This window comes from Diplotaxodon limnothrissa, linkage group LG16 (assembly GCF_057381915.1).
Source record: "Diplotaxodon limnothrissa isolate DT_005_m linkage group LG16, D_limnothrissa_male_GT1.1, whole genome shotgun sequence".
NCBI classification, from domain to species: Eukaryota; Metazoa; Chordata; class Actinopteri; order Cichliformes; family Cichlidae; genus Diplotaxodon; species Diplotaxodon limnothrissa.
Window position 1 is genome coordinate 26037913 of NC_140611.1, and position 15933 is coordinate 26053845.

Consider the following 15933-nt stretch of genomic DNA (forward strand, 5'->3'; position numbering starts at 1 on the left):
GCGTCACGCACAAGGGCGAGTGACTGTGGACTTACTTGAAGCTGATGATATTGGGATGCTTGAGCTTTCGCAGGTGTTTAATGTCCGTCTCCTTCTGTTCTCGCACCTTCTTGATAGCCACTTCCTCGGAGCGAAACTTGCCCAGGAAGACGGCACCCTGTGCTCCGCTGCCGAGCCACTGCAGCTCTGAAATCTCCTCGAAAGGAACCTCCCACATGTCTGAAATCAGGTTAGCAAGTTTTGTCAAAATGACCACAGCATCCTGGTACTTTGCAAAGTGTACATGATGAACTACATGTGTTCTTTAGCAACTTTTTTGTCAGTAATGTCAGTAATACTTGCTTTTCAGAACAGTGTTTTATAGGCTTAAAGCCCAAGGATAAGGATGTTTGTGTGTCTTTCATTTCGGTTTATATAAATGTGAAGCTACTCCTACAAGTTATGAAGAAGTAAATACTTCATATTGGTTTATAGCAGTGGTGTCCAAACCCAGACCTCGAGGGCCGGTGTCCTGCAGGTTTTAGATGCGTCCTTGATCCATCACAGATGATTTAAATGGCTAAATTACCTCCTCAACACGTCTCGAAGTTCTCCAGAGGCCTGGTAATGAACTAATCATTTGATTCAGGTGTGAAGACCCAGGGTGAGATCTAAAATCTGCAGGACACCGGCTCTCGTGGCCAAACCTGCTCCATAGGTTCAGATACCTATAGGTACCGTCTCCATCACAGCAGGTCTCTTATCTTGTAAAACCTTCTTTCATCCTTGCTGCTATCCTTCTGTCCCCTAACACTCATCTCCACCCACTCCACCCTGCCTGTTCTCTCCATTTCACCCCTCTTGTGCATTGCCCGTCGCTTTGGATGGCTGGCATCGGGTACTTAAACACATCCACCTTCACTACTGACTGCATCTTTCTGCTTGCCTCCCTCTTATTCACACACATTTTGTCTTCCAATATTTTTGTTAAACCCTTGAATTATAGTTGAAAGTCTGCACTTTGATCACAGCTTTCAAATCCACAGTGGTGTAAATTTCCACAAATGACCACAAAAATACACCAGAAAGTACATATTTTATAGTTCTTACCAATATTTGTATAAATAAGCCTTTAGCTCCTATAAATGTCTTAGACCTTCAAATACTGAATCGTGCTGTTTAAGTGGTTTTAGAAACAGAAGCTACGACCTCTAGCCCAAACTACGGCTAAGCAGCCACGAGATCCAGCCCAGTTCTGTCTGACCTCGACTCATATCCCGTAGCTCTCGTCCAGCCTGAGCGTGCAGCCCTGCGGCAAGGTGAGCCTACCTTTACCATGACCTCAATTCAAACTGACAGCTGTGCAGCTTCACTTGCAACAGCAAAGCGGCGAAGCCAGGACGGGCTATTCAATTACAGTTTCAGAATACATTAGGAGAAACAAGAGGGAATCTTTTGTTCGTTTCTCAGAAGTTTCACAGGTACGGGGACATCTGAATTAAACAAAAAGCATTTAGCGTGTTAAACTGATGCAAAACAGAAAGATAAAACCCAAAGTTTACCTTGCTGTTGTAGCTTGTATTCAGTAGAGTAGGTCTTCCCAATAATGTTCCACACAGGCCGCAGGCAGCCAAAGAGCCCCTCTAAGAAGCCTCCCGACCCAGGAGGGGCTCTTTGGAAGTGCAGCTTGATGTCATCAGGGTGATGCGGGAGGTTCGGCTTGCCCTCTCCATTGTGGTCCATTGGACAGTCCCCCTCTCCCATATGCTCGTCCATGCCGCTGCCACATCCAACGTGCTCATGGGATGCCGGCGACCCAGCTTCCTCGTGGTCCTGCTCCTGCAGCTGGAGCACGCTGTTGTCAAAGTGTCCGCCTTCGCTCCGAGTTGAGTCCACGCTCAGGGCTGCGTTTGGTGGACTAGTACCGCCCAACATGGACTCCTCATCCTGGCCAGGCGTCTGCAGCAGGGGAACGGGCAGGTGTGTCGGCGGAGCGAGGTCTGTGATGATCTGAGGAGGTAAGTTGGATAGAGGGGCCTGAGGAGGCTGCGGTTGGGAGTTAGGCGAGCTGGATTTCTTCATGCTGTCCCCAACCACAGTGAGTTTGAGCTCCTCCTTCAGCTTGCCCACCAGTAGACTTGGACAGGAAGTCCAAGAGAGCACCTCAGGGGAGCTGCCCATGGTGTCGTGCATGTGTATGGGCTGCCCAGTGACGATGAGTGGGACGTGTCCTAACACACTGGTTTGTCTAAATGCTGAAAATCACCTGAAGAGAAAAACAGAATGAGAAACTGTTAACTAGATTAAAAACTACAAAAACAGGAATGCAATTAAATACATTTACATAACTATAGTCACCTCAGATAAAACATAATTAAAGCTGTCTGCATGATAGGACCCTATTACGTCCTAAAACAGACATGAACACCTCTCATGTCCTCTATTAGATCTGCAGGGATTGACAGAGCATTAATGATTATTATTTTTAGCTACACAGTGCAAACACTGCAGGGTAAATGATGTTGGAAATATCAGAAAGGCATCAATTCAGTGCGGAAGAGACAACACTGCAGAATTAATACTAATAACTCATTTCTAGGAAACTTATAGGAAACAGTCGGCCGAAACCAATCACACACACCAACCGAGGCTTTTCTATTATCTCTCTGAAGCAGTAACACTGTAGACGGGATTAAAGACCTTGCTGTGTATTAGGACTGCTGAGAGGAAGACATCTGGAACGAACAGCCCATTCTCAGTCTTAAAGCCAACAAAGGCCCAGGCAGCCGTGAACACGGAGGGTCAGAAACCGACACAGAATCACCAGGTGAAGATCTTTACCATCCTAATGTGTCTGTGAGTCAGGAAGGGACACAACATTTAAAAATAAACGACAAAAAATATGCAAATCCTCTGTATGCACTTTTATATTTGGATTTTGATATTGTGACATATTTGGTAAATGCACTGGTGCTTTTATAAAGCTTTTCTACTCTATTTAAGCACTCAAAGTGCTTTCTTTCTGCAAGCCTCATTCACCCATTCATACAAGCACCCTTTTCTATGTCTAACTTTATATAACCTGCTTGCTCTTTATAAAACTATAACTTTTATCCTAACATTTACAACTTGGGGTTTGGTGTCTTGATGAAGGCTATTTTGACATGCAGATTAGACCAGCCCTGCGAAAGATTAACGGCTTGTCCAGGAAGTACCCTGCCTCTCGCCCCATGACAGCTGGGATAAGCATGAACTGGATGGATGGATGGATGGCATAATTATAATTCTTTGTTAATTGAGGAAATAAAATACCAAATCACACTGACAAATTGCCTATTGCATCCACAAATATTACACAAATACTTCCACGTCCACTGATGGTGACGTGGCAAAAGCATAAAATCAAAATAATAATAATTAAAAAAAAAAAAAAAAAACATTAAAATTTTGTTGTGTTACATAACACTGGCTCACATGATCTGAAGGTTAAGGTTTGATAGTTTAATAACACTAATCAGGAAATAAATCTGAAAGATCATCCAGCTGGTGAACCCCGAGTAGAGATCATTTCATCATGCATACCGATCCAAAGGTTAAGCACAAACATTCATGCTCAAGCACTTTTTGCCTGATAACATCAGGCATAGTTAAAAATTACCAGCAATTTTGCAACGTGACAAACAAAACTATTTATTACGCAACAACAGAACCAAAACTATCAACATTATTCACCTTCTGCTACCAATTTTGCAACTTTTAAAAGGATCGGTCATTTCCTAAAAGGCAGATTTTAAAGAGACTGTGGGGAACTTCAGGCAATGACTAATTTGAGTGCATTTACGACAGTAGGATGAAATATAATAAAAACTATGTTTGGATAAAAACATAAAGTAGTAAAAAAAAATTAACTCCTGGTTAATTATTCAGCAGCAATTTCTGAATATTTTTAATATTATACTAAAATCTCTGTGTGTTTGATTACTACTCATTGCTTCTCAAATATAATATTATTTCTTACCTGTGCTGAAGCCCTTTTTCCTGTAAGTGTACCTACATTCATGATGTAGTAATTGGGTTTGTAGCCGCTCATATATAGCAGGTCAGTGTACCTGGACTAGAGGTGTTCTGTACGCACAGTGCATTTTTCCAACACTGCCACCAGGAGTTGCCAAAGTCAAAACCGGTCAAATCCTCCAGGCCGAGGCTTTAATTTGCAGAGGTGTGGACTCGAGTCACATGACTTGGACTCGAGTCAGACTCGAGTCATTAATTTTATGACTTTAGACTTGACTTGAAAAAATGTTCTAAGACTTGTGACTTGACTTGGACTTTTACACCAATGACCTGGGACTTGAATTGGACTTGAACCGGTTTACTTGAAAAGACTTGATATTTTACCCCAAATATAAAATTTAACATGCATATTATATAGAGATTGAAAATGTGACGTCATTCACGGATAGAACCGCAAAGGATTCTGGGAACTCGTGGCAAGCGGTACTAGCGCACACAGGCTTTCAATTAAAATCAGTTATACAGTGATAAAAAGAAACACAAAAATGTCAAGAAGCTGTTGTATTATTAACTGCAATAGCCGGTCGCATGACAGCCACGGGAAGCCGACGGGTAAAGAGATCGGTTGTTATCGGATTACGTCGTTGAAGAGAAATTGTTCGAGCCATGTTTCCGAAGTAACAAAGAGGCGACTGGATTGCAGCCATTCAAAGACAAAATATAACGTCCCAGAACACTCCAGCTCACAGGTTAGTCTGCTCCAAGCATTTACACAAAGGTCAGTCTGCTGTTGTAGTTAATACGTCATTTTTTTAACATAATTGGTGATATAGGTTACAAGCAAGTCTGGCGCTGAACAGAAATTGTCGCGCTATGCTCCTTTATTTATTGTGCATAAATAGTGAATTGTCCTGACACAATATTGCGTTTCGCTTCTGTTATTATGGTACATTGACAAAAACATATACTTTTATTCACAGGATAAAACAGTTGTTTTGTATCACTAATTGCACAGTAGGATTACAGCATACAATATTATTGTCACTGCTACATTTCTGTGATGCTACCAAAAATTATTTCCACTGCTAATTAATTACCATTGAGCTCAAAGGTCCTATTAATAAACGGTTAAGGAATGTGTATTTATGACGACGATTTGTGAGAGTGGTAAACTTATGATACGTACGATGGTCTTTACTTTCTACACGGTGCATTTCAAGGTCCTGCACCCATCCGTCGGTAAACTGTACCTGGGCTTGTTGCAGTGACCGGAAGTTACTAAACTTCATGAGTGTATGCACTCACTCCAAGAACCGTATAATTATAAATATGCATATAAATATGCTAAGATGAGATAGCTGACTTCATCTAACTTGCAAATGTTGTCCAGGCTATGTTGGTGATGCAGTTTTTTTTAATGTGTATGATATTTTTGTCATGTGATTTTAAAGCCAGTCCTACAACCGCATCCAAGAATAACATGCAGCTTATCTCAGAACTGTCGGTGAAAATTATTCTTGGAGCTAGGTTTAATTGAGCTGCATTTTAAAGAGGTGCAATTTCACAATTTGTGTATATTTTCTAAGTTCACTATTTTGTCATGTGTTGAGAAAAACAGATTTAAAAATGACATGGTCTAATATTTACATTTAGCATAACTGCAACATGCTTTTTTTCGTTTTTTTTTAAAGACTCGAAATGACTTGAAATTCAAAATTTCAGACTTGTGACTTGACTCGGACTTTTACACCAGTGACTTGAGACTCGACTGACTTGCCTGACATTACTTGAGACTTGACTTGAGACTTGAGGATAAAGACTTGAGACTTACTTGAGACTTGCAAAACAATGACTTGGTCCCACCTCTGTTAATTTGTTGCAAGTGTGCCGCACGCTGTGTTTTCAGACAAACAGATGGCCTTTTATCCACAGTCTGACTGTGTTCATCTACCCAAAAGGGGAAAAAAAGTGAATCAATCACTGTGTAAATGACACTTGAGCTTTTTCTCTTTTAAATCCACAAGGACAAAAATCCAATCATGCCTGAGCAAGCTGTAGAAAACAGAGGGTGTGGGAGACAGAGAGAGAGAGAAAGGGACATAGTGAGAAGCTGCACAGTGCGCACGGTCACAAAAGATCAAAGTCCAGGAGGGAGGAGACAGAGAGGCAGAGCAGTACCCTGGCTCTGTGTTACGTGGAAGGAGGACAGTCATATAGTCCAACTGAAGCCAGCGTGGTTTATGTTGCTCTCTGCAGCACGGTCGTAGAGCTCCTCCACTTGGCACGGGTCAAAGTACAAACAAGCCCTGATTACTCGGCTGCAGATAAGTTCTCTGCAGACAAAGCTGCAACAGACTGCCTGGAGTCCCGACTTCAAACTTAGTTTTAATCCCACTTTTATTCCAAGCTTCTGTTCAATGCTTTTTGCAAGTGTTCGCCAAAAGCATGTACTGTATCCGTGTATCTACTGGACGGGTAACATGAGTGGTGTGAGTGTGGGGCGGCTGCCAGGAGCTCATCTATAATGCAGGCCTGTCTCTAAGCAGGCTGCTGAGAGTGCAGGGGAAGGAGAGAATGCTCTCTCAGGTATCCAATAAATCCATCCCTTCCAAAGCAGAGACAAACGAGCTGTACGAGCAAAGGCCCATGCTGTAATTCCACCTCACAAACGGCTCTCAGAGCTGGGCTTCTGACGTGGGCTTGCTGTGGGTGGATAAGGCTGACTGGACAGAAACATGCACAGGAAGACCTAAAAATTAACACCTTTTTACTTTTTTGTTTAACTAAATCTCTTTCCAAACAACAAGAATCTTTAGTGCCTTTATTCTACAAATCCAGCACCAAGAACAGGAAATGGACCTCTTGCTCTTTTCCATTAATCTCTAATGGAAGATCTCTATGGGCGTAGAATCCCATGAATAATGTCTGTGCTGCGGGTTTCATTTCCACAGGCATTTATTTACAGGACTTTCCGAAAGAGATCGTGACTGAGTAAAAGGACAAACCGACGGAGTGTTTGCACGAACTCGGTGCTGCTTCGCAGAAGTACACAACCCACTTATTTAGCAGAATGAGTAAAATAAAGAAAGAAAGGGAGGAAGAGAGGGAGAAATTATCAGAGGCTGATCATTTAATCCCTCTACAGGGCTCTAGAGACATGCTTGTCCAAACACAGACCCTATTCAGCCCTCCCCCTCAATTTATCCTCCACATAATTCCTTTCATTTCTTGCCTCTCTAAAGGTGACCTAAAGCCTAACAGATCATGACATGTACATGCATAGTATATAGATACAACCTTAAAAGAGCAGAGCAGCACTGCCGGATAAACAGCTCACTGCAATTGGTTATTGTAACGCTTCATATCCGAGTGCATACAACAGCTGGTGGTGCAGGGGGATCAGGTTCAGGGAGCACACATGCTCACACACACACAAACACGCATACACAGACAGACGCACACATGCCCAGGGCGTGTCTGGCGAGATCCAATAATCCCACTACTCCCAGCAATTCACGGGGGAATGCAGTTTTTTTTGTATCACTCAGCAAAAGCCAGTATGGTTGTTTAGATCCTGCTTCAACACTCTGTGCCAGCAGGACGTTCAGCAATACTTTGAGCGTAAATGCACGTACACAGTCCACCCGCAAAACACGGCATTGCGGGCGGCATCTGCGTCTCTGTGCTCCTCATTAAGAGAAGCCCTGCTGGGACCCATAGAGGGAACCTCCCTTCAGGTGACAGCTGCGACCCCCTGACAAAGAACCAATTTAGCCCCTATCCCACCACATCATTCACACGTTACCATGTCAACACAGCATCCGTCCTGACCTTCTGCTTCCAGTCGCACTCAATCTCATCCAACACTTGGGGAGGCTACAAGCGTGAAGGCTGTAGTTGTAACATGTGCTACCTTGTCTTGGACACAGAATGATATCTAGATCTGGATTTGGTTTTTAGAATATCAAGATAATGTCACTCAAGCCTTTTTTTGTTTACATTTTATACATATTAGCAAAGATGTGAACTGAAATAGCAACAAATCCTCTAAAAACATTCCAGGATACAGATACAGACGTGGATCAGCATCAAAAGTCAATCACGTCCAACTTTAGCCTAAACTCACCTCCGTTAAAACCTGAGCAATCCCGCTAACAAGCAGACAAACTGAACCAATCACGTCAACTCGTCCACAGAGGTCACGAGGACGAGGAAAACCATATCATTCCACTGATCAGTTCTTCAGCTTCCTTTTGAACAATAAGATGTCAGAAGAGAAGTAAACATCTCACTTGATGAGATACTGGAGGTTCAACAGCTGCCCTACAAACAAAATCAAATCGCACACATGCCTACAGCACAATGAGGCACAGCCTTTCACATCCGGTCATTCCTGAGAGCTCATTTCTGGGAGGAAAGAAATACCTGCAACAACAGAGCACTTTCATGCCTCCCACTTCCCTCTTGTCTTGAAACAAACATGAGTGAGAGACAGATGGTGAGAGCAGCGCTCGTCTTCACTGAGCATGTGCTCGTCTTGGTTATTCTGGGTCATAATTGAACAGCTGAACTCTGATGTCTGTGCTTGTTTCTCTCCTCGGTGCACTCTATGGACTTTTGCGGCCTCTGCTTATCTAGTGACTAAGCAATGATGTGAAATTTGTAAACATGCTGCTCATATATTTCCATAAATTCCTCGGAAATGTGAGCTGCCCGGTCCTGATTTGATAGTCGGGGATGTGGTCCGACGTGTAAATCAGCTTTCGCTTGCTATCAAGGCCTGCCAGAGGGGATTGGACAGGCTGCCGTAGGTGGGTGAAAGTAATAATCTGCTGGTGTGGGGAAGAGCTGTGGAAGGGAGAAATAAACGAATCTGGCACAGCGCTCGGGCATCTGCCGTCACACGGCTGACATTTCCCACTAATACCCTTTTTTCATATTCTGATTCCCTCTGCTGACTCACCTGGGCGGACTTAAAATACCTGTTATTGGCCGAAGGCGAAAGCGGGTCACAGAACAATAATCCCTGCCCGTTTACCTGCCTGCTCAGGGTCTGACTGGCGTTGCTGGTCGAATAGGAACAAGGTCGAAGCTGCCGCTAGAAGCCACAGGGAAAGTGCCAGGTGGGATCATGTGTAATTGGGTTTGTTGTGAAGACTAGATTGAGTCAGGTGGAGGAGGAGGAGGAGAGGGGAGGTTAGGTGCATGAATGAAAGTGGCAACGAGAGGCGATGAGTAGGAGGGAATGAAGAGTGAGTAAAAACAAACCCGAAGAGTGTGCTGTCAGCATTCAAACCCTCCAGATGACCAACAGAATGAGCACGACTGTGAATCATTAGCACTCCAAACACACACACACACACAACTTGTGCCTCAAATAGCCTCATCTGGTACAAGCCAGAATCGGAGAAAATAAATAACTGAAGAAAAGCTTGTGCGCCATCGACACGTCACACTCTCTCCCTCCAGCCTCTTGGCAAGGCTGCAGACAGCACTGCAACCAGGACACAATGCCTAAAAATCTGCAACTATCTGGCATATGCTCCTCTGCAAAACTCTCAAGGCTTCAATACGAGCCTTTCTAGTCAAGCAGACTCTCTGCTCCCAGTGATGCTTAGCAATAAAAGCTCTACAGAGGTCTATTTATGAATACTAACCACACTCCCACACACACACACACATCCAGATAGCTGATGAATTCGAACAGACAGAGAGGGATGGTGAGGCCAAGGAGACAGTGGAGGGAGAGACTGGCTCAGAGAAATGTAGATAAAGGGGGAAAAAAGCAGATTAAGAAGGCAAAAGGGACCAAAGAAGCTGTGAATGAGGCAGATAAAAAGGAGGGTGGACTGCAGAATGAGTGAAATCAGAGGAAAAATTAAGACGAAACAGAAAAACAGACGTTTTGCTGTTTTCCGTGGCTGCTCGCGGCGCGAAACTGTACCGACCACGCTCCAGTGGGAAAGACTCCCAGAGCGACAACAAAGGACACAAGAGGAGCCGGCTCCATGTGAACCGGGCCTGTCTGCCCTGCACGACCAGGAGACAGCGGCACGCACGCGCACACACACACACACACACACACACACACACACACACACAATACTGCACAACAGGGCAGTTGCTGCCACAACAATTCCCCTTGTGCTCTTTTAATAGGGACGGCCTGCCTGGCCCGACAACAACAAGGAGAGAGACAGACACAAACAGTGACACCACAGACAAACATGCATATTGCAGGAGCCTGCCTGTGACTGACACCGTTATAATGGCTGAAATATGAAAATACACAAAGCCCCAGCTAAAAAAAAAAAGAAAAGGAAAGAAAAGTGGGGCAAGAGACTCTAAGGGGACCAAGTGGGTGTTGTTCTACATGTTCTTCCTTCTGCTCAAAAACAGCCTCTCTAGCACAGCAGAAAGCCCAGAAAATCAATACACATTAGTGCTCCTGTTATCTCCTGGCTTCATGCTTTCCCTGCTTGCTCTTAAAAACACAGCATGCATGTAAATCTAAGCAGTGAACCTCCCCCAATCAGCAAAGTCAGACACTCTGGAGAAAACCCCTCATAAACATGAATATCCAGCTTTTTATTTATTTTTTTTAATGCTCTCTTGCAAAAGGACGGCTGGATGTACGTACGCTGGAGTCGTCCCCTCCTCCACCTCCTCTCCTCTAAAGCCTGGCTGGTGGCTACTCATCTTGTGTAGTTACATAAACATGCTTAGTAGCAGAGGACAGAGGTGGGCACACACAGAGCTCTCCAGAGGTTGATGTAAAGAGCTGCAGGAAAGTCGAACATGGCGAAGCGGGCAGGGGGACGTTAAATATGCGAGAGTTGAGAATGAGAAGCAGTGGAAGGAAAGTCAGTGTGGTTTGGAATGACCGTGACTGTACACAAAATACATGTGGCCCAGATAAGTCAGACTGAGGGGGAGTTATTTATCTATTTATTTATTGTTATTATTTATTGCATTTGCTGGCAAAAATAAAGCAGGTGAGGGCGGGTCTGTTGCCCTGTATCTTTACCTACATCCCACCTGTCCTTCAGAGGGCACAGAGAAGCACTGCATCAAAAAAAAGAAAAAAAAAAGAAAGAAAAAACCCAAAACCCAGCAGCGGCGTCACCGCTGATCCTAAAATAGCTCCAGCACGCACCAACGCACGACTGCTCAACACACTCCTGCAGCACTGCTACTGAACAAATACTGACATGTGCTCTATACACACAGACAGACTCCCTGCAGATGTGCGATGTGCAAAAGAGAAAAATCATACCCATAAGCATGAGAAGGACAAGTACCTCCACATTACAGTGCTTCCACTCAGATGAACGGCAAAAGACATAGCATCAGCAGATTACTCACAGCAGACACGGCTCAGATTCATGGTCCTCTCTCAGCTAAGGCAGGGATGTGTGGAGGGGGGGAAAAAGCCGGGCGAGAGGAAGACCGAACTGACAGTCGGGATTCAGAAGAAAGGAAAAAAATAATAATAAAAGAACAGGAGTGAGGGAGAAGGCAGAGGATGGAAGATGACAGACATTCCTCTAACTCCTGCAGCACCTGGGCTGTGAGTGGGAGGGCGGCATAGTCACCAGGACGATGAAGACCTGCTCACGTCACACTTTTCATGAATGGAGCCGTCTGACGCAGGGAGGACGCAGCTCAAAGAGCAGAGGAGATGGGGGGGGGCGGAAAGGGCGGAGCTTGTTGCACAGACTCAGAAAGGAGGAGGTGCAAACGGAGATGAAGAGGAAAGCAGAGGAAGAGAGATGGAGGAGGAGGAGGAGGGCGTGCATTTCAAAGCAGCACCAGCTGGGAACAGAAGGTTAGGCTGCGGTGGCGTCTCCGTAAGTAGGACAAACTGTTTCGGCATAGGAGAAAATCCTTTTGTACCAAATCAGTTCTTTCACGCCAATTGTGTCAAAATCACAAATGTCTGCAGGCTGGATCCAGTGAGGACTATCTATTTGTCATGAAATACTGCCCCCACCCCCCTCATAAAAGAAAATTGGGACAAAATATCTTGCTTTGCAATCACGTCCGGTGGAAATTAATCCCTCTGCAGCGCCAGTGTCAAATAACAACACATGTTCTTATTTTTCAGGCTTTTAAATAGCATGAAGGGTTTGCTAAAGGTCACAATTAGCACAGCAGTAGAACATTTAGAAGCTGAAAGTCAGAACCAATTAAATGAGTTAATCTAACTAAACTGAAGTCAAGATGAAATAATCTCTAACAAAAAAGTGTTTTTAAAGAAATTAGGGACCACCTTAAACACACTTCACCAGTGTGTTTCATTAAATTTGCAATTTCTCCATTACAAAGTATTTTTACTGTTTAAATGGTAAGTTTTCCCCCAGTCTTTCTGTGTTTATAAGAATATGGAGTAGAAAAGATCCCTGGGATTATTGAGAAATATCAGCAGCATCACAGCTGAGCAGGGAGCAGTGCGGATTAAAAGCAATGTCTTTATATGAATATCTAGCAATAAAACAGAACTCTATGAAACACACATCAATATCAACCCACTCACATATTCAGACAAGATGCCTTTAAAACCCATTTACCCCCACAGGTGAGCAGCTGGAAGAGCCACACTTCTATCTGTACTCTCTAAGCAGACTTTCCTTCTCTCTTTGGCCTCAGATAAAGGAAGAGGTGATCAGTGTTGATGAATGAGATTTAGCTGAAAGCACAGAAGTATAATTTGAGCTTTCAACACAAAATAATAACTTGTGAATAACCCTGATTAATATCTTCCACACAGATCCGACGGCCAGGCTTGCTCCACTTCCTCAGTCACCTTCTAGAAGCCATCACTGGAAAGCAGCACTTCAAAATATCAGGAAAACTCAGTAAAGAACAATAAAGACACTGAATAAGGACATTACAGTGTACCAATACCACCTCTGTGATTTTCTCCTACAGAATTACAGTTAAATGAGGTCACATCCCATTCATTACACACATACACAGCTGCACTATGAACACATAAAACCACACAAGCAGTCAGAAATGTTCCTGTAAACTGTGGTCATGTGACTTCAGTTATCGAATCATTATGACCATTATAACTAGCACGGGGTGTAAATGCTCTGCTCTGCTGCTCTTTCTCTATATTACATAATAACTGTTCCAGTACAGTTTAACTTCAGGTTCCTGCACAGGAGGCTTTATGCATGCTCTCCTCATTTACATAAAACACCTAAATCTACAGCTGAAATTATTAGAAAATGTATCAATTAGTTATTCTACAGGCAACAACAATGCAAAAAAAATTACTGAGTATCTACATATACTCAGGTAAACAAGATGGCAAAAAAAAGTCCACTCAAAGAACTCAGGGCACAGTTTCATACCGAAGTCCTTACTGCAAAGGCCAGGCAATTACCTGCGTGTCACTCACTCTCTCTCTCCTATCCACTCTATACTTCCCTAAGTAACAAAGGCCCAAAATGCTAAAAAATGTAATAATAATAGTAATAAAAAGAATAATCTTACAGCAGTAGGGGTTTAATAGCTTCAGGGCTGAAAAACTACGATAGTCAGAGAGAAAATAAAAAGGTCAGAACGTCAGGAGAATTGTTCTTTTCTCTCACCAAAAGGTCATCTATCGTCTCACACAGTCTCTGACACCCTCCCCTCAGTGGGCACCATCACTTCGGCCATTATACTGGTCAGCACATGCTTGTGACTTTGCATGTGTGTGAGTGTGTTCATTTACTGACCTGTCAGGTGGTTTCTGACCATCTCAGAGGTCTGCAGAGCGGGAACTGGATTCAGCTTCTCACCTGCAGCATAAACACACACGGAGCGGTGAAAACGGGGTTCGTGCGAGCAACGTGTTCCACTTTAAAGGCTTAAATAAGGACAATGCACTGTAAGCATGATGCGCAATTGGAAATGCTGCCAACTGCAACATTTCCACAGTGACATTAATAAATCAACTCAACGGATGAGTCACCAGATGAGAACGGCACCCCCCTTTCCCCAGACTGCTGAGGGAAGGAGGTGCAACTAGGGCAAAGACAAGTAGCGGTGGTGTATCTGTCTGTGAGTTTGTGTGTGAGGAAATGGCACAGACTGACACTGACTGCAGCCAGAGGGAGTACATCAAAAAAGACTGATAGAGAGGGAGGCCTGCGGGTGAAAGGAAAAGCTCGGGGAACAGATGATCCCCCGAGTGCTCTTGTTTCAGGCCAAAACCTCTGGGGAAGAGGATGCTGGGGAAGGGCAGCAGGAATGTAATGATGCATTGAGAGTGGGGGGGGTGGGGGTTGGGATATTGGAGCCGCATTGTCCAATCTCTATCGTAAAGCCACACCCCAGCAGGGGCCCCTGCCAGAGGAGGCAGCCTGGTATCCTGGGGCAAATAGAGGCAGAGGCGTCCAAACACTGCCTAGAAATGGCGTGAAATGACAGTGAAATGAGTCATGGTGCAGATGGCTGTGGATGTAAGCTCTGACATTAGGGAACGGTGAGTGTGTACTACTGGATTTGTTAAAACTGCACTTTTGTGATGCACGGTTTAATAAGTGATATGTCAAGCAGTCATCCCGCCCCCGACGGGAGAGAGAAAGTGAAAGGTATTCTTGCTGTGCGGGTAAAGATACACAAGAGTTCTGGTTAAATATTGACAAAAAGGGACTTTCAAGTATCAACGGGGAGCTGGAATAAAATTTTGGCTCTGTTTGTTTAGCGGGGACAACAAACTCTGCTCTAAAGCTGAAACTGAATTACAAAAACACGCCAGAAAGACCCCGAAACAGAAAGTCTTAAATCCGCTGCTTCAGTTGAGTTTAAGACATGTCTTCTATAAAATCCTCTAGTAAATAATGGTAAAAAATATAAGTTGAAATGTCTTTTCCCACAAAAACACAACCTACACTTTTGGAGCTTTATAATAAATACAGTTATAAAGTCATAGCATGATTACAGCCATTGAAAGCCTCTGTGTCTGTTTGAGCAGTGATATGTTCCCGTAGATTTATTGAGACATAAATTCAAATTGCTTTGTGGTGTATTTAAGGACACCACAAAGCAGCACAAAAACTTAAAACACTGTGAGTCAAGGCTAAAATCAGACCTTGCCTTTACATTTAAAATAATTGTCTCATTTAATTTCCTCCATCTAACTTTGCTAATAAGTCTTGAATTCATTTTAATGTTAATGTTCCTCAAACTGAAACTTTTGGTTCAGGTTTTCTCCTGAAATGCTCACAATTTTCATCTCAGCAATGCATGAAGCACAAATAAAAAGGTTACAATGATAAAGTCATTCAAAAAAAATTCAACAAGTACAAGACTGCACCATGTAGATCAAAGCAATGCACAGTACTTTACCAAGGTTCAACATAAATTTTACAACTAACTAGAGCTGGGCGATAGAACGATAACGATATGTATTGCGAAATAACTTCTTCTCGATAGAAAAATTAAACTATTGCGATAGACCTCACCGCTCTTGTCCTCTTTAAAAAAAAAAGAGAGAACAGCCAATCCAAATTAAGTAGCGCAGAGCTGAACCAATCACAGCCGCAGCATCACGTCACGTGACTTGTTACGTACAGCACAAGTGCCAAGCCGCATATGTGTATTTGTTTAGGAAGCAGCCAGCCGCCGTGCCGCCGGGTAATGGAGGAAATGAGTGTGCCGACTAGAGAAAAATCAACCGAGCGTGACTGAAGGTTACCGACGAGAAAACAGATGATGGTTCCAACGCGGAGAGATTGTCGAACGGAAGAGCCATAGAAGTTCCGTAGTGTGAAGGTATTTCGGCTATTTCAAGTCTGACAAAAAACAGAGTAGCGTGCACTGTAAATTGTGCATACTCGTGCATACTCAATCTCTGACTGGAAGCGCTAATTCGTCATTCGGCTTTCGTCCGACTAAAGTAACTGTTAAAACTGTTTGAAAAGCTAAGCTATACAACAAGGA

General features: G+C 43.7%; 1 protein-coding gene across 7 annotated transcripts in view; it reads right to left on the reverse strand.

The window, feature by feature from the left end:
* map3k13 (mitogen-activated protein kinase kinase kinase 13) overlaps window positions 1–15933 on the reverse strand; it is a 39166-nt gene that overhangs the window by 9976 nt on the left and 13257 nt on the right. Inside the window, exons 1-4 of one of the 7 annotated variants that reach the window (XM_085373747.1) lie at window positions 5825–7254; window positions 2338–2428; window positions 1542–2245; window positions 36–219 (exon numbers count right to left, since the gene is read on the reverse strand). In XM_085373747.1, coding sequence (XP_085229873.1) covers window positions 36–219; window positions 1542–2172 — 815 coding nt within the window. In that variant the 5' untranslated portion in view covers window positions 2173–2245; window positions 2338–2428; window positions 5825–7254. Of the gene's footprint in view, window positions 1–35; window positions 220–1541; window positions 2246–2337; window positions 2429–2679; window positions 3397–5824; window positions 7255–13724; window positions 13788–15933 lie in introns of those variants that run through there. The other 6 variants (XM_085373744.1, XM_085373746.1, XM_085373745.1 and 3 more) reach the window with 6 other exon arrangements.